Source organism: Pinus tabuliformis, chromosome 5_1 (assembly GCF_031772625.1).
Source record: "Pinus tabuliformis cultivar Carrire ecotype Pingquan chromosome 5_1, CPIR1, whole genome shotgun sequence".
Taxonomy (NCBI): domain Eukaryota; kingdom Viridiplantae; phylum Streptophyta; class Pinopsida; order Pinales; family Pinaceae; genus Pinus; species Pinus tabuliformis.
The window spans coordinates 233,641,747-233,666,964 of NC_142305.1; the positions used below are offsets into that span (position 1 = coordinate 233,641,747).

Below are 25,218 nucleotides of genomic sequence, written 5' to 3' on the forward strand. Positions count from 1 at the left end.
CTTCAAAAATTCATTTCTCCACTTCTACAACTCGGAATTCGACGATTCTCGAAGCGTTGGATTCCCCTTTCCACCCTCTATCGTCTCATGCCATCACATGTATAAATGTGCCTTTGGAATTGCCCCAAACACGATTGGGTGCAAAACCCCATACTTGGGTCCAAGCCCACAAGTGACCCTTGAGGCACTTTTCCCTCCAAACCCTGAACCCTAGGGCTTGGAGTATCTCCCAAGCTACCCAAATCAACATAACTTAGAATACCCTCCCTATCTCTCGTTTGGATCACTTCACGTACCTTCTTCTATGCATGTTGACCACGCCCACGCTTTCCACGAGAATCAGGGGAACATGGGCTCGTCCTTCACTCAAGAAGCCACTCTTGAATTCAATGCTTGCACCAACAATGTCATAAATTCTTTAGGGAGATAAGTGGTGAAATAAATCCAATGGATTGAGTTTATAGCCAACTCCTCCTCCTTAGGCCTATGAATCCATGTCCACTTTCCTCAGCAGGTCAATGTTTACATTTCCACATAATTTACATGAATTACTATTCATAGCAATGTTTACAAGAGGGATAATGATAAGGGTTGTTACACCAATGGTCTAAGAAGATGTCAATTAGAGTTTAGAAGTAAAAGTTATGCCTTTTAGAATTTGACCTATTGTAATTGACCACTATAGTTCAAGAGGAAGCCATGTCAACCCCCATTACTGATGGAAAATGGGTTATTCATGTGGAGATCATGATGAACACTGTAGAAAGGTCAAAGTTGTAACTCTAGTTCAAAGCTGAAGGAATAAAAGTTAACCCTAGTTGGCTATCAAGTTGTGTTACAACCGAGCCACTTGGAGGAAAACGGGTTCCATTCTATTCGAATGCATTTTGTTCCATAGTAGAGCACAATACCTATGAGTGGGTAGAGACAAATAATAGAATAAAGGGGGTTTGTGCTTTGTAGCAACCCACAGCTCACAAGCGTCAGGTACCTCCATGGAGAGTGCCTTCTCCTTTGTATTTGCATCATTTTGATTCAGACAAGACAAAGCAAAGCAAAATCACATTCCAATTAGATTTTTTCTTGAAATGGTTTCCCATATCATATCTTGGTGTTCATTTTCATTGATGTGTGTTGTATTTCTTTAGTCTCCATTTTTCATATTTTATTTGTTGCATGCATAAGTAGAAAAACAATAATTAATAAATCCAAAAATCTAAGGAAAGTTAACCCTCATAGTAAAGATTTTGAATTTCAAGTATTTTTTTTAATTATAATTATGGTGATGAAGTGTCCAATTGAATATCCATGGTAGTTTATGAATCATAAGATGAATGTATGTTTTTATTTCATATGAACACTCATGCATTTTCACATAAACCTTCTAGGGAAACTGCATGGATGCTTCTCCACATTTATGAATGACACCTGTAATAAACCATAATAAACCAATAAACCTATCGATGTAGATTAATGCACCTCATCCAATAGAATTTATCTTGGGTGTTTGGCAATACAAAAGTAGCCAATGCCCAATAACATTGTGATGAATTTTAAGCTAACCCATTAACTTGTTGTTTGTATATATATTTTTTACACATGTGGGAAAACCTATCATAATTCAGTTATCAAATCAGTAGTGAGGACAACCATCTCTAGTTGTTATCTGCGAATGCGCCACCTAGAATAACCCGCTGGTGGTCCGTAAGAGGGCAGGCTAGAATAACCCGCTGGTGGTCCGTAAGAGGGCAGGCTTTCACTCCTGTCAAATGCCTCTAGGTCTTGGGCCGTTAACCTATTTACTTACATTTGAAGAAAACGAGCTCTTAGCCAATCAGAAACAGTTTTAAGGCATACTCCAAGCCCAATATTATATATATAAACTTTATTTATTTATTTCTTTTTAGTTGTAAATTTTATTTATTTTAATTATAAACAATCATCCAGTCATGATTACACATACCATAAATATTAAATTGAATATATATATATATATATAATATGTATTTACAAATAATTAAATAATCAACTTCTAATTATTTTAAGATTTTACCTTTTTTTCATGACGATACAATTTTTTTAGTGAGAGTTTTTTTATTATGTGAAATATGCATTAAAAAAAAGCTAAAATCTTCAAAGGGTTTTGGAGCACTTAACCTATACAAATTTAACAACTCATCCAATAATTTTTCTATCAATTTTTTAACAAAAACTCATTAAAAAAAACTGTATCTTATTAACTACCTTTATTTAAATAAACCTTTAATCAAATTTGTTTCCCTTAAATTGAAATTAATTCATATCCTTTACCTTCTAAAATTTCTCCCATGTAATGAAACCTAAGCTGGTATCTCCTCTTCAAAATGAAGCAGCGTTTGCCAATCACGTGGCTCATAGACATGGTTGAGAACATTCGTAACATTGATCAAAATCCACGGTCAATATTACCGCAAGAGGTAGCTTGACCGCTACCCAGACCGCTCTACCGAACAATACACGAATGGGTCACTGGAGATAAAGATAAGATCGTGCAGCAATGAGTGGAGTGGAAATAGAGATGGATCTAAAAATAATGCAACAGCAGGATTGAAGTTTTAGAAGTGTGGGCATTCATTGACTCTAACTGTTCTGAATATCTATCTCAATTTGTTCACCATGCTTTCTATATCAAATATTTCATTTTATGTTCTGCCAAACAACATGAATGAGCTTACCGCGCATATCAATTGCCTTCTTAAAAGAAGCCCAAGCTCATCCCACACATTCAATGCCAATTGCAGTGCAGATCCTCGCTCCACAAATTCCTCCCAGACTTTCAATGCCAATGGCAATGCAGAGAAACGCATTAAAAAATTGTGTAACACCAACAGGCTTCGAGAGGCAGCGGAAACCTTCAACAATATGCCTCTTTCAGATAAATCCACTGTCTCTCTCTTTACCTGCAGTTTTTTGTTGAGGAGCCTCATCCGAGGACATGAACACCAGATAGCCTTGTCTGTTTACAGACATATGTTGGAAGCAAGTATTGTTCCAGATTCTATAACTCTAAACATGGTCATCAATTGCCACTGTGAAACAGGTAGAGTAGATTGTGCGTTCAAAGTGTTCGAAGAAATGAAAGCAGATGGGTATGTTCCAGGTATCATAACCTTCACTACGCTCCTGAAAGGGCTTTGCAGAAAGGGCAGAATCGAAGATGCTGTGAAGCTTTACTATCAAATGGTGGTCGAAGAACAGGCTCCTAATACTATTACATATAGTACCCTAATACAAGGGCTGCTCAAGACAGGGAAAACCCACGAGGCATTCGGGTTGCTGGCTGTTATGTTGCAGAAAGGCCATGAACCTAACGAAATCACGTTGAACATCCTCATAGATGGACTATGCAAAGAAGGTAAGCTCGAAGATGCTAAGAAACTACTAAGGTTAAATCCCAATGTCGTTGCATACAGTACTTTGATTGACGGTCTTTGCAAGAAAGGCATGATGGATGATGCTAGGGAGCTTTTCTATGAGATGCCTAAGAAAAATATATGTCCTGATGTTGTCACATACAGTGCATTTATTGATGGTCTCTGCAAGGAAGGACAATGGCAGGAGGCCACAAAAGTGCTTCATGAAATGCTGGATAAAGGGTACACTCCAAATGTTATCACATACACTGTTCTCATCGATGGTTTTTGTAGGGAAGGCAAGTTGGATGTAGCTAGGAAACTCCTACGTGACATGCCCAAGCATAACATATCTCCTAATATCGTCACATACACTGCATTGATTGCCGGTCTCTGCAAGCAAAGACAATTGAAAGAGGCCACTAAAATGCTTCAAGAGATGCTCGATAAGGGTTATACTCCAAACGTGTTCACGTATAATGCGTTTATTTATGGTCTCTGCAGAGAAGGCAAGTTTCAACAAGCTCTCAGCCTGTTAGATATTATGGAGCAAACAGGCCATAGGCCTTGTGAAATCACATACACTACTCTTATAATTGGCTGTTGCAAGGTTGGTAATCCGGAAAAGGCCAGGGAGCTCCTTCAAGAGATGTTACAGAAAGGTTGCAAACCTGACGTAGCTACCTATAATATATTAATAGATGGACTCTGCAAGGAAGGGCAATTGCAAGAGGCCACCAAAATGCTTCACAAGATGCTAGATAAGGGGTATACGCCAGATGTGGTCACATACAATGTTTTTATTGATGCTCTCTGCAAAGAAGGAAAGCTTCAACAAGCTCTTGAAATATTCGATATTATGGTGCAAACAGGCCATCAGGTTGATCAAATCACATATAATACACTTATCAATGGGTTTCGCAAGGTGGGTAATCTAGAAAATGCCAGAGATCTCCTTCAAGATATGTTGATGAAAAGTTGCAGGCCTGACGTAGTTACCTGTAATACGTTAATAGATGCACTTTGCAAGCTTGGCAGGTTAGAGGCAGCTCAACAGATCTTCTATGACATGCCAGAGCAGGGTCTGAAACCTGATATTTTTACATACAAAACTTTGATAGCTGGGCTCTGCCAAGTTGGTAAACTTAGGGAGGCAAGAAATATATTTCAGCAGCTGGGTGATAGTCGTGATGTCCCTAACAGTACTATATATGCCACCCTCATGGATGGACTATGCAACGAAATCATGCCCGAAGAGGCTAAGAAAATGTTGTATGAGATCACAAAAAAGGTCTGACGGCAACATTGTCATATATTCAGCACTAAACAATCACTTCTATAAAGAAAAGACAGTTCCAGGAGCCAGATAGGTACTCTACGAAATGACAAAAGGGCTGCCATGATAATGCCATTACATTTCGCTGCCATATTTACCAGGTTGTCAAAGAAATGTCTGCAAGGGGTCACAACCCCATTGAAATCACATTCACTGTTTTCATGGACACTCTTTCCATTGACAGTGATTTCTTCCGACTGTTGTGAGCTGCTTCCTCTCATTTTGGAAAAAGGCAGAGGAAAAGAGTGTGTCACACGATGAATAACTGATGATTCTGTGTTGGGAATCCAAAAGGGATGATAATTCCTGTCACAAAATGTGGAAATCGATTCAAAGTTTAAACGCAAGCCAACTGTAAGCTTTGTTACTACAGCACTTTCACATGTTACTGATTGCTTCTTGAATTGTAGAAAGTGACAACGTGCTTCGAAAGAATGCTGAATAAGGCTGTAGCAATTCATTCCTTTTAGATTTCTGTAAGAAATCCCTTGTGTAAATGCATGTTAAGTGGAGGAGATTCTTGTCACAAAATGTGTAAATTGATTCAAATTTTCCTTACACATTAAAGTTTTCTCTAGATTATCAAGGGATTCAAATTTTCCTTATACCTTATTAAAGTTTTCTCTAGATTGTCAAGGGATTTATGATTTATCAAACTCATTGCCATAAGTGTTCATTTTTTTTTTTTTGGTAGCATCGGGAGATATTCCCATATGCCAAAAGGTCCCCAAGTTGACCAAATAAAATTATGGAAATAAAAATTAAGATGATGTATTTTTTGGGCTTCATGTAGGCCCCAGATGGTCAAATTGGCTCCACCATGAAGGGGTGTGACTTTTGGTCAAAATGTCACCCATTTGACTATTATAAAAACACAAGTTGACCTCCACATTTGGAACAATTCGAATCACATACTTTCTTCTGTTTTCTGATCAACACGTGCAAAGTCAAGAAGAGGAAATCTGAAGGGTGACCGGAATAAAGCAGCTGCCATTTGACTGAATTTGACCTGCCCAGTTTTGACCGAGAATCTGCTGAGTTTTACTGAGAGTTTAACTACTTTAACTGTTGAAAAAGGGCAAGTCTGACCGCAAAAGAAAGGAGAATTTGATCTCCTAAGACTGTACGATCAAGCCACACTCTAGCTTTAGGTTATGTTTGGAAGAAAAACTTAACTGATTACAAGTGTTGAAACACAAAAATAATGAGCTAAGGAAAAAAAAATCCCTAGAGTGAACTCACTTGTTAGTATAGTCCTAAGCTACCTAGGCCTTTTTCATGATTAATTTTTCATCATAATAGAATAATTTTTGTATAATCCCCATAGAGATGCAAAATTTATACAACAGACTAAAGAGAAGAAGCAGATGAAATCTAGAATTCTAGCATAATCTGATAATGTTGGAGTGGTTTGAAATGTGATATGATCACGGAGTAGTTGACAAAACCTCAAATGCAATTTGAGGGGTCAATAGGACCAATTCAAATCACATACATTCTTTTGTTTTCTGATCCACACGTGTGAATTAAAGAAGAGGAAATCTAAAGGATGACTTAAATAAAAAAGATTCCATTTGATCGAATTTGGCCTGCTCAGTTTTGATCGAGAATTTGTTGAGTTCGACCAAGAGTTTGATTGATTTTGACCTCTAAAAAAGGGCAAGTTTGACCGCAGAAGAAAGGAGGCTTTGACCGCAGATGATGGCTTGTTTGCCCCACACTTGACTGCAGACCCTTTGACTGCAAGTCCGAGTTGACCTCAGGCCAAACTTCAAACTATTGACTAGCATTAACCAACATTAAATTCTCTGATTTTTGGAGGTTTGACCAACCTTGACTTTGCAAGGAAGGGCAATTGCAAGAGGTGACCAAAATGCTTCACAAGATGCTAGATAAGGGGTGTATGCCTGATGTGGTCACATACAATGGTTTTATTGATGGTCTCTGCAAAGAAGGAAAGATTCAACAATCTCTTGAAATATTCGATATTATGGTGCAAACAAGCCATCATGCTAATCAAATCACATACTATACACTTATCAATGGGTATTGCAAGGTGGGAAATCTAGAGAAGGCCAAAGATCTCCTTCAAGATATGTTGGTGAAAGGTTGCAGGCCTAACGTAGTTACCTGTAATACATTAATAGATGTACTCTGCAAGCTTGACAGGTTAGAGGTAGCTCAACAGATCTTCCATGACATGCCAGAGCAGGGTCTGAAACCTGATATTTTTACATACAAAACATTGATAGCTGGACTCTGCCAAGTTGGTAAACTTAGGGAGGCAAGATATATATTTCAGCAGCTGAGTAATAATAGTGATGTCCCTAACAGTGCTACATATGCCACCCTCATGGATGGACTATGTAAAGAAAGCATGCCCGAAGAGGCCAAGAAAATGTTGTATGAGATCACAAAAAATGTTTGAGGGAAACATTGTCATATATTCAACACTAAACAATCACTTCTATAAAGAAAAGACAATTGCAAGAGCCTGATATGTACTCTATGAAATGATAGAAGGGATGTCATGATAATGCCATTACAATTCGTTGCCATAATTACCAGGTTGTCAAAGAAATGTTTGCAAGGGTTCACAACCTCATTGAAATCACATTCATTATTTTCATGGAAACTCTTTGCAGTGAGAGAGATTTCTTTTAACTGTTGTGAGTTGCTTCCTCTCATTCTGGAAAAAGGCAGTGGAAAAGAGTTTGTCACACACTGAATAACTGATGAGTCTTTGTAGAGTGGATTATGCGTTCAAACTTCAAAGTGTTCAAAGAAATGAAAGCATGTGGGTATGTTCCATGTATCAATCCGCTCCTGAAAGGGCTTTGCAGGGAGGGAAAAATCAAAGATGTTGTGAACGTTTACTATCAAATGGGGTTCAAAGAACAAGATCCAGATACTATTACGTATAATACCCTACGACATGGGTTGTTCAAGACAGGGAAAACCCATGAGGCATTCAGGTTGTTGGATATTATGTTGTAGAAAGGCCATGAATCTAACAAAATCACATTGAACATCCTCATGGATGGACTATGCAAAGAAGGTAAGCTCGAAGATGCTAAGAAACTACTGAGGTTAGATCCCCATGTCGTTGGATACAATACTTTGATTGATGGTATTTGCAAGAAAGGCATGATGGATGATGCTAGAGAGCTTTTCCATGAGACGTTTAAGAAAAATATATGTCCTAATGTTGTCACATACAGTGCATTTATTGATGGTCTCTGCAAGGAAGGGAAATGGCAGGAGGCCACAATAGTGCATCATGAAATGCTAGATAAGCAGGAGACTCTGAATATTATCCCATACAATGTTCTCATCGATGGTTTTTGTAAGGCATTCAAGTTGGATCTAGCTAGGAAACTCCTATGTGACATGCCCAAACATAGCATATCTCCTAATATTGTCACATACACTGCATTCATTGCCTGTTTCTGCAAGGAAGGACAATTGAAAGAGGCCACTAAAATGCTTCAAGAGATGCTTGATAAGGGTTATACTCCAAATGTGTTCACATACAATGTGTTTATTGATGGTCTTTGCATGGAAGGCAAGTTTCAACAAGTTATCTTCCTGTTAGATATTTTTGAGCAAACAGGCCATCGACCTTGTGAAATCACATACACTACTCTTATAAATGGATTTTGCAAGGTGGGTAATCCGGAAAAGGACAATGAGCTCCTTCAATAGATGTTACAGAAAGGTTGCAAACTTGACGTAGTTGCCTATAATATATTAATGGAGGGTCTCTGCATGGAAGGGCGATTACAAGAGGTCACCATAATACTTCACAAGATGCTAGATAAGGGGTATACGCCAGATGCGGTCACATACAATGTTTTTGTTGATGCTCTCTGCAAAAAAGGAAAACTTCAATGAGCTCTTAAAATACTAGATATTATGGTGCAAACAGGCCATCAGGCTAATCAATTCACATACACTACACTTATCAATGGGTTTTGCAAGGTGGGTAATCTAGAGAAGGTCAAAGATATCCTTCAAGATATGTTGGTGAAAGGTTGTAGGCCTAACGTAGTTACCTGTAATACATTAATAGATGGACACTGCAAGCTTGCCAGGTTAGAGGCAGCTGAACAGATCTTCCATGATATGCCAAAGCAAGGTGTGAAACCTGATATTTTTACATACAAAATATTGATCGTTGGACTTTTCCAACTTGGTAAGCTTAAGGAGGAAAGAAATATATTTCAGCAGCTGGGTGATAGCAGTGATGTCCCTAATAGTGCTACATATGCCACCCTCATGGATGTACTATGCAAGAAAAACATGCTCGAAGAGGCCCAGAAAATTTTGTATGAGATCACAGAAAAGGTTTTAGGGCAACATTGTCATATGTTCAACACTAAACAATCACTTCTATAAAGAAAAGACATTTGCAGGAGCCATATAGGTACTCTAGGAAATGACAAAATGGCTACCATGATAATGCCATTACATTTTGTTGCTGTAGTTACCAAGTTGTCAAAGAAATGTCTGCAAGGGGTCACAACCCCATTGAAATCACATTCACTGTTTTTATGGACACTCTTTCCAGTGACAGTGATTTCTTTTAACAGTTGTGAGCTGCTTCCTCTCATTTTGGAAAAAGTCATACGAAAAGAGAGTGTGTCACATGTTGAATAATTGATGAGTCTTTATTGGGAATCCAAAAGGGATGATAATTATTGTCATGAAAAATGGAAATCGATTCACAGTTTAAACTTTAAACTAAAGGCAATTGTAAGCTTTGTTATTATAGTACTTTCATATGTTACTAATTGCTTCTTGAATTGTAGAAAGTGAAAATGTGCTTAGAAATAAAGTTGAATAATTCTGTAGCAATTTATTCCTTTTAGATTTCTTACCTTATCTAGAAAGCCCTTGTGTGAATGCATGTTAAGTGGAGGAGAGTGCAGGAAATTCTTGTGACAAAATGTGGAAATTGATTCAAAGTTTAAACTGATTCAAATTTTCGTTACACCTTTTTAAAGTTTTATCTAGATTGTCAAGGGATTCATCAAACTCATTTCCATAAGTGGTAAAATCATCCATGTATATTTCCACACAATCATAAACAAGGTCAGAAAATATATCTATCACTACTCTTTGAAAGGTGGCTAGAGCATCACATAATCAAAATGGAAAGACATGATAAGCCAATGTCCTTCATGGAATAGTGAATTTGGTTGTCTTTTTAGTTAGGAGCGACTTGGATTTGATTGTAAAAACTAAATACATTGAGGAAGGAAAAGTACTTCTTTCCTGTGAGTGTATCGAGAACTTGGTCGATGAATGGAAGAGGAAATGATCCTTATGTGTTGCTTTATTTAGTTCTGTATAGTCCACATAGATCCTCCACTTACCATCATTTTTTGGGACTGTGAGAAGAGAGGAGACCCATTGGCTATCAGAAATTGGGTAGATGAAGCTAGCGGTGAGCAACTTTTGCAGTTCTTTTTTTACAATTTCCTTTTGTATGGGATTCATCCTATGTTGTGGTTGTCGAATAGGTTAGGATACTTATTTTATGTAAATGTGACGTGTACACAAGTCAAGATGGATCCCCTTCATGTTTGAATAAGTCCAAGCAACAACATCACTGTGATTTTGTAATAGTTTCACCAACTGCTCTTTTTTCTTTCCTATCAGCCCTTGAATAATTGTTAGGGTTTTACTGAGGCCGATTTCAATTATTTATGTAGTTGGCCCTTGATCTTCTTCAACTGAGGACTTGTGCTTGAGAGGTGAAGCACTTGTTGATGTTAGAGAGGCCTAAACATCAGGTTGCATTATGTGGTCAAGAGCATATGTGTTAGAGGATGAAGCAATAAAATCATTGATTTCCTCATCCTTAGTTTTCTCCCTAATTGCAAGGTATTGGTAAATTATGAGGTCTTGATGAGCTACCTCATCCTCGTCACTATACTCTCCATCACATGAGAAAGATGTTTCAAGGTCTATGCTAGGCTTGGCAAGAGTATATAATGTTAGCTTTTTAGTGAAGGTTGCATGGGAGATTGTCATACTCCCATATCTAAAACTGATATATGTGTCTACAGTGGCTAGCCATGAATGCTCAAGGATTAGAGGGTATGCCCCCAAAGAGGATTTATGATGGAGGACCATGAGGTCAATGATATATTCACATGAATATATGGATATCACCACATCCTCTAGAATTCCTTCTAGTTTATTATCGACCTATCAGCTAATTGAAGCACGGTGGGGGTTTGTCTGAGTCTAGAGAGTCCTAAGGCTTCCATGGTTTCTCATGTTATAACATTAATGGTGGCACCCAAGTTTATCAATGTGTTTGGAATAAAAATATTATTGATCTGCATGTTAAAGATTCAGCTACCCGTATTAGAATATCTTTGTGCAATGACTCCTCCCATCATGATATCATATAGTTTCCCCGTGATTTGGACTGTTTGGGGATCCTTTCTTCTTCAACCAGGCCTCCTTGAACAAATTTCTCTCAGTTCCTTTGGGTAAATCGGTACATCCTTAATAGCTTGAAAAAGTGGGATATTGACACATATTATTGAGCTCACCCACTAAATCAAATTCTAGTTGAACCACAAGTTTTATTGGTTCTTGAAATTGAGGGATTGCATGCTTAGTTATTAAAAGTTAAGGAGACAACCCCTGCTTGGGTTATTCATTTCGAGCTTCCTCATCGAGGCCTTCAATATGCATGGGAGGATGCACTTTAGTTAGTGTCTTCCTATCTATAAGATGGATAACCTGGTAGTCCAAGGAAGATATGAAGTATGTTGGGTAGGTTGCAAGCCTAGCAGATTGTGTTGGTTGAGCCAACCTACCATTATTAGGTTTAGCTATGGGTTGTGCAGATAATTCGATCACGAACGGGTGGATGTAGATGCTTGCATTGGAGGAGAAGGAAGGAGCTACATGGGTGGTTGTTGAGGGCCTCCATACATAGGGTTTCTCCATCCCTACTGCGAAAGCTACTGAGGGGAAGGAGGGTCTATTCAAGGTTGGGAAGGTAAGCACCATTGTTGAGAGGAACACTGCATGGAAGGGCTAGTCCCATAAGAATTGAAATTTTGGGATGGATCTTGGATCATACCTTATGTCTTTTGTGACCATGGTTAGTTTTTTGAAATAAAACCAATTGTTTAGGCTCTTCCACTTCTTAATAGATAGCCTTCAATCTGGGTAGATATGGGAAGCTACTCACAGTATGCTCTTTAGTACATATGGAACAAATCTAAATTTGATACAATGGGCAATCCTTCAGTGGGTGTTTTCTTCTAAATTTTGGCCAGAATATTACTAATGCTAACTCCACCTCCTCATTATTTTTCTTTGCCTATCTGGGATCCTAATGTGCTCAATATACCAGTTTTTAAATTCTTCACCATGTTCCAATTTCCACTCTCATGATTCCTTCGCCAGTAGTCCTATCAAACCTAGCTAAAATGTATTAGGGTCCTCTACTAATTTTGTAAGTTCCTCGTGAGCATTACTAACAGAGTTCCATAATGTCATCATATTCTTGCTATGAGATATCTCCTCCACTCATCATTTTGAGGAGTTCTATGCAATCATCTTTGATTCCACACAAAAATAAGACACGACATGTTTCTGGAGGCAATTTGTATTGCCTTTATCTTTGTAGATTTTATCAAAATATCTCAACATAGTCCTTAAGGCTTTCATCCTTGTGTTGGGTCATTTGAAAGACCCATTACCTTCACTCCTTGTCCTTGTAGCACTCTTGATATATTTATAAGAACTTCTTTTTCATTTGTGCCCATGTCCTAATGCTATCCTGCCCTAAGCCCATTAACCATCGTAGTACGACACCTTTAAGGTAGCAGGAAGGAGTTTCAACTTTTTTGCATCAAACATATGGTCATACTTTTTTGAGATCTTCCTTTGAGAGACAATGAAAATAGGTAAGGCTAAGTGTGGGATATTCTTCATTTTGGTCTACTCTCCAACTCTTTGATAGGGAATCTAAAAGAATAGGACAACTCATTCTTAACTTCATCCACCATTTCTTCCAAAGACCTTTCTTCCTCATTCAGGGGTACCTTGGGAGTTTCTCGAAAAAATATGCTCTATATGGAATTGCTTGTTGGTCAAATCTTTTGGGAACAGATCTTTTGTAGGTGCAAAATATGAAGGTTGCATGATTTTATATTCTACTTTGATGGACTCAGGTTTCTACTTAGCCAAATAACTTTTTTTAGGAGTCAAATAATGTGGTTGTGCCCTCCTTCATTATCTCCTGCACTGTTAGTTTGAGGGAGAGTTTTAACAAATATATCAAGTTGGTCTCTACTCCTAGGGATCTAACAAGTCATTATGTTGAAAACAAATTGTTGAAAAAGTAGTACAATGAGCAAAATAGTAAATCATACCTATCTTGAGAAAGAAAATCCTGTAAAATAACAAATAAAATTACACAATCACTAAAAAAACAATCACACAACATGAGATTGTACTATTGAGAATTCTTTGCCAACGATGCCAAAAATGACTGTGGATTTTGATTAATTTTCTAATTACTTAGAGAGATGGCCAAAACACAGTTCATTTAATTGTCAATATGGGGTTTGTGGGGAACTTACAAATTGTTGTGCGTTGTATAAGGCTAGTACAATTGTGTATGTATTATGAAGTTGTAGTAACTAAATGATTATCACGATTCAAGATATAATGATGCTTTTACAAGTCACTAGTTAACTAGGGTTCAGGGTTCAGGGTTTGGAGGACAAAGCGCCACACGGGCATCTTGTGGGCTTGGAACCCAAGTATGGGGTTTTGGCACCCATCGAGATTTGGTACAAAACATTGATCGATTTACGACATGTGATGGATGAGGATGATAGTGCTCGGAAAGACGATTCCAATGCAATGAAAATCGTTCGAATCCGAGTTGTCGTTAAAGAGATATTAATTTTTGAAGTTGGCAAATTAATTTGGTTGTCAAGTAGGCCGACTTGATGTAAAATAGAGCCAATAGACATGCCACTTCAAGTGAGACGTTGAGCCCCTTTTTATGCCTATAAAAGGAGGACGAAGGCTTATTGTTTAGGTATCCAAGAAGAGGCAATACATCTCCTAGAGACCTCTGAAATCTGCGTGGAAAAGAAGGCTTGGAACAACGTCTAGGAGGTTGCCCTAGACAATGTGGAGGGGCTGTAGGGACAACGTATTTCTAAGGGCAGTTTGTGGCCAGTTTCAATTGCGAATGTGGTGAAGGATTAGAGGAGGCTAAGCCACAACAAGAGAGGGTCAAAGGGACAACATGGAGGAGCTTAAAGACCAGCGCGGCATTTCTGTGGAGAGGCCGAGTTGTTGTAGGTTACAACAGGCTGCTTTGAGGCTTGTTTGAGCTATCTTGGGTGTAGATTGTTGGGCAAGGAAGGCCGCAAATCTGGAGGAGAAAACAATGTTGCTTAAGGGTTGTTTGGGTGGTGTATAAGTGAGTCGCAGCTACAGCTAGCTGCTGGGCTAGGCCGCAGGCCATAGCCAGTAGCTAGGGGTCGCCTAAGTGCTGCGTTTGAGGTAAAACAAGCAAACAGGGGCAGCGTAGGAGTGAAGGCATATTCCCTTGGTGAACCGCAGTCTTTGGAGGCTGTCTTGTTGAGTTTTGTGGAGGTTGAGGGCAGCGTGGTGTGCCCTAACCAATGGTACAGTATTACAGCAGTGTAGCAAGGTGTAAACAATAGTATTTTGGAGAAGTGTATTGGGTCAAAGGAGTTGACCACTTTGGATCAGTTTGATGAGCATCCTGTTGGTGCCATGTGGATGATCTTCCGAGGAGCTGAAGGATCTTCCTAGGAGCATAACCAATAGTGTAATTTTTGGGTCCAAGTGTTGACTATTGCATGGAGCGTTTGATGGGCAAGGTGATGAGGTTTTAGGAGTTGTTTGGAGGAGCCCACATGGATTGTTGGGAGGCCTACCAAGCAGCCAAGGTGACAACAGGCACATCAAATCGGAAGGCAAGAGGACAACAGCAAGGTGTGTTGCAGATGGACCCTTGGATGATGGATTGGGTGTCATAGGTCTGTTGGAGGGCAACGTGTTGGCTACCCAAAGTAGCCCTAGAGCAGCAGACAAGAAGGACGTTGTTGGTGCATGATTGGGTGAAGTATTGCAGCCTTATGTGCAACACTTTGATGGACGAAAGTAACTGCTAGATTGGCAAATTAGAGCCCGAGACTTGTGTGTGCAGAAGGACTTCTATAGCAGATGATGGGCAATCCTAGCCCGTGTTCATTGTGGGAGATAGACATCTTGCAGTGATAGGTGGCAACACTCTGTGCCCTATGTTGGTCTTCATCGGTGCAGCACAGGAAGACCATAGTGGGCTAAAGTCCCTAAGTAGCTGAGAAGCAACAATGGGCAGTTGAGAGTTGTTCACAAGTGGAGATGTGAACAACTCGACAGGAGTCTTGATGTGTTGTGGCCTTGATGGACAAAGGCACAACTAGAGAGAAAATTGGATAGTCGAGATTCAGTGGCCAGATGGACTTGGAGCATTGATAGAGGTAGGAGCTACAGAGCGGAAGTCAAAGGGCCGAGCAGGTACAGGGTATGACCAAAGGGGAGCTAAGAGAGTCAACTACACCAGCCAGATGGTCAGTGTATCTTGTTGAGGGCAGATTGGTTGTCGATGGACTGAAACCAAGCCCTAGTTTTATATCTTGTACTAAGGGCCATTATCTCTGGTACAGGAGCCCTAGACTGTTGTATTATATGTTGTTAATATAACGAAGTTGGGTTGAAAACTATAAAATGTTGTCTATGTTCTGTGCATGTGTGATTTACTTCTCTGTATTTCCGTTGAGCAAAGTAGTTTATGGTTGAGATTCTTGGTTTGGTAGTGTCACTGATTTTAAGACTCTAACCTAGACCCAAGGTCGTGGAAATTCAACATCTAATCTATGTTGCAAGAAAGTAAATCGCAGGAAAGTAAATCATACTTGTAGGAAAAGAAATCATACCAACTTCTAGAGGTGACTTGCTCAAGTGTTAAGAATGACCTTGATTGTTGTAATTGATATGCAATTGCATGTGCAATGAAAATGCATTCACTTACAAAACATTAGCTTGCACTACTTGTAAATAAATTGAAGCCGTGAACAAAATGCATAAAATAACCAACCCACACTTGCTCAGGAAAACATAATTGTTAGAATTTTATGAAAATAGAGTAATGTTAAAGCTACAATATAGTTCCAGTAATGGGAGATGCAACAACAAATTAAACTCACACAGTGCTATAATTCCTTCACAAAATTGATTATCGAGTGAAAAATTATAACTACAATTATGTTATGAGTATAGATAGTACCTAACTAAGGAGGGGGCTCTACCCCTTTAGATGATGATCCAGGAGGATCCTAAAACGGCCTAAAATTCATAGTTCCCAAAAGTTGATGGAACTAGTGTCATGTCGAAGAGCTCGACGAGACAATTCGAACAAAACTTGAATCACATTGATCAAAGTCCATATGAAGAAGATATGGTAGTTTGAAGATTTTGACCAGCGAGCAAAAAAGTCAAAGTCAGAGAGTGATGTGGCACATTCTGGAGTTGACAGGTGGCACGTCCTAGAGACATGTGGTGTTGAGTTGGCATGTGACATGGAATGAAGTGGTAGATCAACATGTGGCATGACATATGGGAGGCTACCATGTGGCTCAATCAAAGGAGACCATGTTGCACCTCCAAAATAGGTTTAAAAATCAGTTCAACATACTGTCACTAATGACGCTTGAACATGTGACCTCCAGGTTACAAGGTGGGCGCCCAACCAATGGGCTGCGAAAGGTAATTGTTATTTCAATGATGAAATTTTATATTTGTTATAAAATTATTACCCCAACCAATGGGCTACAAAAGGTAATTGTTATTTCAATGATGAAATTTTATATTTGTTATAAAATTATTACCATATACCAAAAAGAGGATGCCTACAAGATTGACCCTAGGACCTTTGCCTAATTAACAACAAATGAGCATGTGGGTCAAGGATATTATGGTATGTGCTAACATGGTTATAACAAAAATATAGGCCACATATTAATTCATTGGAATTTGTTATAACAAAACTTTAATGAATAGTTATAAACATGTGTGTGTGCATCCATATGTTAGATATAGTATGCTTATAATATATGCAAATGACTATTGTTAAACGCGCTGAGTTATGGCTTAAAATGACATGCCATATGTTCTATATTGTTATAACATGGGGCACAACCTTTGTTGGAAATATTAAGAAGGGGATAAATCAGTTTCACTTCAATCAATTAATTTGTATTCATAAAACATTGATTATCATTAACATTAGTTTAAAACATAAGTTAGCGTCACATACATGAATAAATAACAACACCATTAAAAAATGCACAACATCAATACAATACACCAAAGATTTTTAGTGGAAACCCTTGTGGGAGAAAAACCATTGAATGTTTCTTAATATTGGTATTTTCGAGATTACATCAATGGGAAACTCCAACTTCCAAATTTATCAACTCCAACTGAAAGGATTTTCCAACACCCTATTTACCAGCTCTAATTGAAAGGACACTCCAATGCCCTGGTTTACAGGGTCCAACCTAAAGAAAGTTGCAACTCCCTAATTTACCAAATTTCACTGGAAGGACGCACCAATTCCCTGCGCAGACTTCAACTTGCCCTAGCACCACCCTGCCGCCCTGAAATGTTCTCAGGCTCCAACTTGAAAGAAACCCCACTCTCCTATGTTGCCCTACCCTACCAGCCTGAAGTGTTCTTAAGATCCAACTTGAAGGAAACTCCACTCTCCTACCTTGCACCACTTTGCCACCCTAAAGTGTTCTCAAGCTCCAACCTGAAGGAGACTCAATCTCTTGCTGTGCATCACCCTGCCACCAGAAGATGGAAGATAAAATAGTAATATAGATTATGTTTCTCAACCATTTCTTTTTATTACTGCATTGTGACCACTACCATCAATGACCCCGATGTCTCTGTTGTCAATACTACTATTGCACTATTGCTACACTTTTACTTCTATCCAACTGTCCAACCACTGCAACCATCACGTTGTCATGCAATCTGCAACTTGTACCATATGACCTGCAACCATTGTCTCACAACCTATGTCAATATTACTGCAACCTCTATCACTGTTGATTAGTGCTCACATGCATAATCCAATGTGCCGCAAGTATGTCTTGTGCCCAAATTGAGCTGTCTCAATGGTTATACCAAAATCATTCAGGTGCTCGTTGTTGTCTCAAACCCTAGATGCTCAGATTGACAATACGCAAGTGAAATAACAACACCACAATAAACTCTGCAACATTATTGTCACAAGTAGCAAGCACTGTCATTGCTATTATTATAACTTCTGCAATCCTTCAACAAGGCTTGTCCCTGAGGTTTTTAATTTGGATCAATATTGGCTTCAATAACCTAATATATAACATATAATGAATTAATTGTTCTACAGTTTCATACTTTCCGTGCACTGTTCTACAAATCATATAGGCTCTGGTACTGGTGCTACAAAATGGTTATTTTCTAGCAGACTATTTATTTGACAAAATGAAACTTCAGACAAAAAAAAAATTGAAGTTTGTTTCATGAACTTGAACTTAGACTTCTCAATGTCAAATATTAATCAGTAGTCTGGCAGCCAGTATAAGAAAATATGTATGAACTTCATCTGGAAATTGATACATGTATGAAAGGATAATTTGGCACTTGTACATTTATTCATCGACTTGTGAGGCATTTCACTATGGCCGTGTCAAAATTTAATTACAATTTGATTAGTCAACTGTCAAATTCCCTTTCATCTATGTGGCACTTATACATTATTATGTTTGCATTTGTAGCGTCTGCTGTACTCCTACTTAGTTTGGTGTTGGATTTTGATCTTATAAATCTGTACCTGGAACTACTGCTTATGCTGGATCTACTGACTCTACTGGAAGGGATGTTAGGTAAAGATAACAATTATGAACATAAACGCTTTGGAGCAAGCGTTGGTTCAACTTAGATACGTCACTGGGCATCAATTTGGTTCTTCAATTCGATCGTAAATGGGTATAGGTTAACTGAGTCTGGATCTGCAAGCGTTGGTTCAACTTAGATACGTCACTGGGCATCAATTTGGTTCTTCAATTCGATCGTAAATGGGTATAGGTTAATTGAGTCTGGATCTGCATATGGCCATGACTTTATACACCACATTGATATGGGAAAGATAAAAAAATGGGGTGGCTAATCCCCTGAAGAAGCATTTATTAAGCTATATGTACAATATATTTACATGAAGAAGCATTTATTAAGCTATATGTACAATATATTTACATGAATACAGGCAGATAAACCGTATCTCCATATATCAAATGCACTGCCGAGCAGCATCAAGATCGTGGATCGAACGCAGGCGGGGAGCGTATAAGCCTGCCGCCCCGCCGCTGGATCATGCACACATGGATCGCATCACAACCTTGTCAATCTATAGAATTTTCGCTTCGATCATACAACGTCTCCATACACTAACAATCTGGTGGATGCTGCTGTATACCCCACCATCCCAAGGATTCCCTTCCTTTCCACCCCACTTTACAGAAGGAACATGTTTCTAGTGGACTACCGTGTACCCTCTGGAGAAATATAATCTCTTTAGAAGGATGCTAGAGGTGGAGGAGCCTTTACTTCTTCGACAATGTCTCTGACAGCGGAAATCACCTTTGGCAATACCTTGGAATCCTTGCAATTCTTGTTACCAGTGCAACCTTGGACAAATTTCTGAGTGTACACCCTAATGGAGTTCAAGTACAGGCCACTGGAATCCCACTATTTTACTCCCCTATGTGGGAGACACAAAGAATGTTCCTTCTTCTACACTGAAGGCTCATATTTTCGACAATTGATATAGAATGTTAATTCCCTTATTGCAACCAGACCTCTCCGATAGAATGCTCCAGAGTATATGGGTACAAAAACTAGCTTTTCAATGAAATCTTTGCGTTCTATGAGAATGGCAAGATCGAACCACAATAACAGATGGATCCTCCCGTACGAATATAGATCTCCAATGTGCAGTCCCTTGCTCACTAAAATGTCTTCCTTAACTTGAATTTGGGCATCCAAAAACCCTACAACACCACAAAGAATCTATGTTTTGTCCCAGCGAGAAGTACCAAAAAAATAAATATGCCAAGAAACCATCAAGATACTCTCCCTCATCCACATATATCTAGTCCACAAGGGGCTCAAGAAATAACCGAATATGTTTCAAATCAGTGCATAAGATGGTTTCATTGGAGGGCATATGAGCCCTATTTATAATGGTCGAAGAGATTCTCGAGGTGGAGGGGATCGGGCAATTTGACAGATTCTAAAATTGTTAGGATATTCCGACACATAGGATATAGTTAACTTCAACTTGGTCTAGTATAGAGTTAGGTTAGAGTTAGGTAAAGTGTGTTTCTTTACCGTTGTACATTTTGTAACTTACAATCCGACGGTCACGATATGTAGTGATCCGACGGTTCACTCTCACCTCGGTATTACCGACACTTGATCCGTGGCTTGACCCCCGATTGGTCCATGAGTTCTATTTAAAGCGCATGGAGGGTCATTGTTCGGGTAATCCGTGCATGAGAGAAGCTTATGTAAATTTTCATTCTTTGATTAATAAATTGCCTGTAGTACCCACGTTGGGACAGGCCGTGGACTGTTTCCCTCCTTGCACTCTGAGGGTTTTAACCACGTCAAAAATACTGGTGTATTGATTTGAGATCTGGTTGTGAGCGGTGTCCTTTTGGTATTCTTTCTGTGGAACTTACCCTGTAAATTCCTACATGGTATCAGAGCTATTTGAGGGCCGCGTCCGTTGGTGATCCAAATCTGAAGCCGGTAGAACTGCATGCGGCTGTCGTTTCCTAGATCTGCTGTTTCTGACTGTTTTTGGGCCGAGAGGACTGCTCTGTTGCGTTCGGAGCATCCCCCCTTTCGTTTCACGCGAAAAGGTTTCCGGTAGCCCTAGCTGCGTCATTTTTCAGATCGGGAGGTATACAGTGTTTTTTTTTGCAGTTTACTGTTATTTTCTCTCTGCTTATTTCGGTTTCGGTTTATTTAGCCTTTTTTTAACCGGATCTATACCTTTCATTTCTGCGTATGCTCTTTGCCCTGCGACTCTGTGCGATCTGGGCAAATCAGAAACAGAAAGGAAGGATTTTTCTCATGCGTATGCTCTTTTCCCTGCACCTTAGTGTGATCTCGGAAAATCAGAAACATTGAGAAAAATATTTAGTTTTTCGGCTAAAGCTAACTTTGAGATTTTTTTTAAAATTTCTAGTTTTTTGGCTAAAGCTAACTTCGAGCCGCAAGGTTCGTTTTTCTTTGCATATTCGTGTTGGGTTTTGCGTTTTGTGTTTTGTAGGGAAAAAGAGGTTTCTCAAGGCAAGCACGCAAACCAAGGCCCCCCCCCCCTCTCTCTCTCTCAAATTTTTTGTATAGATCAATTGGTTCAAAGCTATTTTAAGAGAGTAGAGGTCTTGGGTTCAAGTCTCCATTTTGTGGGGGCGGATTTTTTCATTCCCGCACATTCGCGCACTTTGCCGGCAACTTCAACAATTATTTTTCAAAAAGCCATAACTTCTTCATCCGGAAGCCTTTTTCCGAGCCGTTTTTTTTAAAACCGCCTATTTTTTCGAGATCTATCCATTGGAACACTTACTTTCAGCATCTTCAGCTTCAGTTTTTTTTTAAAAAATGGAAAGCCCATGCCAAGTCATTCTTGACAGCACTAACTACTTCCAATGGGTAGCCTACATCGAAGATTTACTTAGAAGTAAAGGTCTCTTCAGAATAGCCACAGACCAAGAGAAGAAACCAAAAGATGAAGACAAGGCGGCAAAATGGGAAAATAGACAAGATCAAGCACGTGGTTTGATAGGGATGTCTATTTCTCCTGATCTTAGATTCCACATTGCAGAACTTGAGACTCCTCATGAAGCATTAGAAAAACTTGCTAAAGTTTTTGGGATTAAAAATGAAATTAGAGCCCATCAACTTGAAAATGAGCTGCTTACTTTGGATCCTAATAATTTTTCTTGCATTGAAGATTTCTTGTCAAAATTCAAGAACCTTAGATATCTCCTGGAAGGTGTTAAAGTTAAGAAAGACGATGGTAACCTTATTTATTCCATCCTTACTAAGTTGGGACCAGCCTACTCTGTATTTGTTTCCACTTTCCATTCTACAAGAGAAGCCTTCATTTGTCAAGGACAAGACTACAAGGCCCCTTCCTTTGACTCCTTTTGTGATTCCTTAATAAGAGAACAAGAAAAACTCTTACACCTTGGTCTTCTTAATCTTGGCAACTCTTCCACGAAAGCGTTAGCCGCCCAGCAGCAACCAAATTCCAAGAATCCTAAGAAGTCATATCCTCAAAAGAATGGTCCTAAACCATCTCAGCCTCAAAATGAAAGATCATTTCAGCAAAATGATAAGACCAATAAAAACAAATGGAAGAAGACTGATAGACATTGTAACTTTTGTAATCGAGATGGCCACTTAGAATCTAAATGCTTTAAGAAGATGGAAGCCTTGGAAGCCGCAATGAAGAAACATAACATCCATGTGGAGCCTACTTCAACTTCAACTTCCGGAATGGCACTTTCTGCATGTCATCGTCAATCATCTCAGTCTGGTTATGCATTAAATGTATCTTCTTCTTCTTCTCATTCTCATGAGTGGCTCATTGATTCTGGAGCCTCTTGTCACATGGCCAAAAACCAAGCCATGTTTTCTTCTTTAAATGATTGTAACACCAAAAATATATATATTGGTGATGATAGATCTCTTAATGTTGTAGGGACTGGAACTGTTCATCTAGACAATGGTCAGTTTAATGATGTATTATGTGTTCCAACCTTATCCTGCAACCTTCTATCTGTCTATCAGATAACTCATTCAGGTGAAGGTAAAATTGTTGAATTTTCACCTCATGATGTTGTAATCAAGGATCTAAAAGATCCTAAACAGATTCTAGCTACTGGTCTTGCTGATGATTCCAAAAGGTTGTATAAGTTTCACAACTTTGGGTCATCAAATCTTCCCTCAGTATTTGTTGCTCATAATGATGAAGTGAGCAAACTTTGGCATGAGCGATTTGGTCACTTAAACTATCGCTCCCTTCAGCATCTATGTAAAGAAAATATGGTGACAGGTCTTCCTATGGTATCTTGCAGAGATGGTGTTTGTTCCGGATGTATACTCGGAAAACATCATCGGGACAGTTTTGACAAACGTGCCTCTTGGCACGCCTCAGCCCCTTTACAGCTTGTGCACAGTGATTTATGTGGTCCTCTTCCTGTTGCTTCATTCTCTGGCTGCAAGTACTTCTTAACTTTCATTGATGATTTCTCCAGACGCACTTGGATATACTTCTTAAAACTCAAGAGCGAAGTATTTAACACTTTTTTGGCCTTCAAAGCCTTTGTTGAAAAACAATCTGGACATCAAATTCTTAAGCTAAGAACTGATAATGGTGGAGAATATGTTAAAAACACATTCATCAACTTTTGCACCGAAAATGGAATTCAAATGCAACATACTGTTCCATACACTCCACAACAAAATGGTGTAGCTGAAAGGAAAAATCGCACCTTAAAGGAAATGGCTAATTGTATGCTGCAATCTAAAGGACTCAGTCTTAGTTTTTGGGCCGAAGCAATTAATTGTGCAAATTATATAATCAATCGCACTCCTACTAAGGTTCTAGAGAATATCACTCCAGAAGAAGCTTGGAGTTCCATTAAACCAGATGTAAGTCACTTTCGTGTGTTTGGAAGTGAAGCATGGGCCCATATTCCAGATGAAAAGCATAAAGCTTTAGAACCTAAGAGTGAGAAATGTACTTTTGTTGGATATTCTGAAGATGTAAAAGGTTATAGACTTATTCCATTTAAGTCTAAAAATGTTATCATTAGAAGAGATGTAAAGTTTGATGAAAATAAATCGGCCTGCGAGCCTAGTCCGGCGGATGTGCCACCTCTTCCTATCTCTTCTATCTTTGAAAACATTTCTTCTTCAGATGATGAAAGCGAGGATGATAATCCTCCCCCACCTTCTCAGGATCCTCAACTTCCAAGATGGGTCCGTGCCACTCGGGATGCAGCAGGTGATCTTGCCGGTGATCTTACAGATCAGCGACGTACACGTTCTCAGTTTGAAAGAGCCTCTTCTTTACTGGCTCAAGCTCCAGTAAATCATGATCCTGACACTTTTGCAGAAGCTTCAGGCCATCCACATTGGGAAGCAACTATGAATGAAGAATATCATTCATTGATGACAAATGATACATGGGATCTTATTCCTCTACCAAAGGGACGCAAACTTGTTAGATGTAAATGGGTTTACAGAACCAAGTATGGACCAGATGGGAAAGTTGATAAACATAAAGCTCGTCTCGTTGCTAAGGGCTTTTCACAGGTTGAAGGCATTGACTACACTGAAACCTTTTCCCCTGTTGCCAAAATGAACTCCATCCGCCTTGTTCTTTCCCTTGCTGCCTCTTTAAAATGGGAAGTCCATCAGATGGATGTTAAATCTGCCTTCTTGCATGGGGACTTGCAGGAAGAAATCTATATGGAACAACCCATTGGCTTCATACAAACAGACTCCAGCCTTGTTTGTCGACTTAAGAAATCCCTTTATGGCCTCAAGCAAGCTCCTCGGGCTTGGTATGCCAAAATGGATAGCTTTCTTTTAGAATCTGGCTTTTCTAGGTGTCATTCTGACAATACTGTCTACACCAAGAAAGTGGGCAACTCTCTTATCATCCTTGTTCTTTATGTTGATGATCTTATTCTTACTGGTAGTGATCCCAACCTTATAAACCATGTGAAGTCCAGCCTTAAAAAGAAATTTGAAATGACAGACTTAGGACATTTACACTATTTTCTTGGTCTTCAAGTCTTGCAATCCCAAGAGGGTATTTTCCTTTCCCAGTCCAAGTATGCTTGTGATATTCTTCGTCATTTTCACATGGAAGACTGTAAGCCAGCCCCTTCTCCCTTTCAGTCTGGAGTCAAACTTTCAGTCTCTTGTACTTCTCCTGAAGTTGATGCTACCTTATACCGTCAACTTGTCGGAAAACTCCTGTATTTAACCCATACTCGTCCTGATCTTTCCTTTGCTGTTGGCCTTGTTGCTCGTTTTATGCAAAACCCCCGTGAAAGTCATTGGAAAGCAGCTAAAAGAATACTTCGTTATGTTCGAGGTACAGTACAGTTTGGGATTCATTACAGTGCCAAAGCAGCTCCTCTGTTAGTTGGTTTCACTGATTCTGATTGGGCTGGTGACCCTGATGATCGGAAGTCTACTGCCGGTTATGTCTTCACTCTTGGTTCAGGGCCTATTACATGGGCTTGTAAGAAACAGGCTGCCATTTCTCTTTCGTCAGCAGAAGCA

The 25,218-nt window shown here is 39.1% G+C and overlaps 1 protein-coding gene across 1 annotated transcript; it reads left to right on the forward strand.

Annotated features, from left to right (window-relative positions):
* The first annotated feature begins 2,393 nt into the window (after positions 1–2,393).
* On the forward strand, positions 2,394–5,103 carry LOC149164264 (uncharacterized). Its single transcript, XM_089432009.1, has one exon. It carries the CDS (start codon positions 2,656–2,658, stop codon positions 4,687–4,689), a length of 2,034 nt encoding a protein of 677 aa, XP_089288135.1. The 5' UTR covers positions 2,394–2,655; the 3' UTR covers positions 4,690–5,103.
* The last annotated feature ends 20,115 nt before the right edge of the window (positions 5,104–25,218 follow it).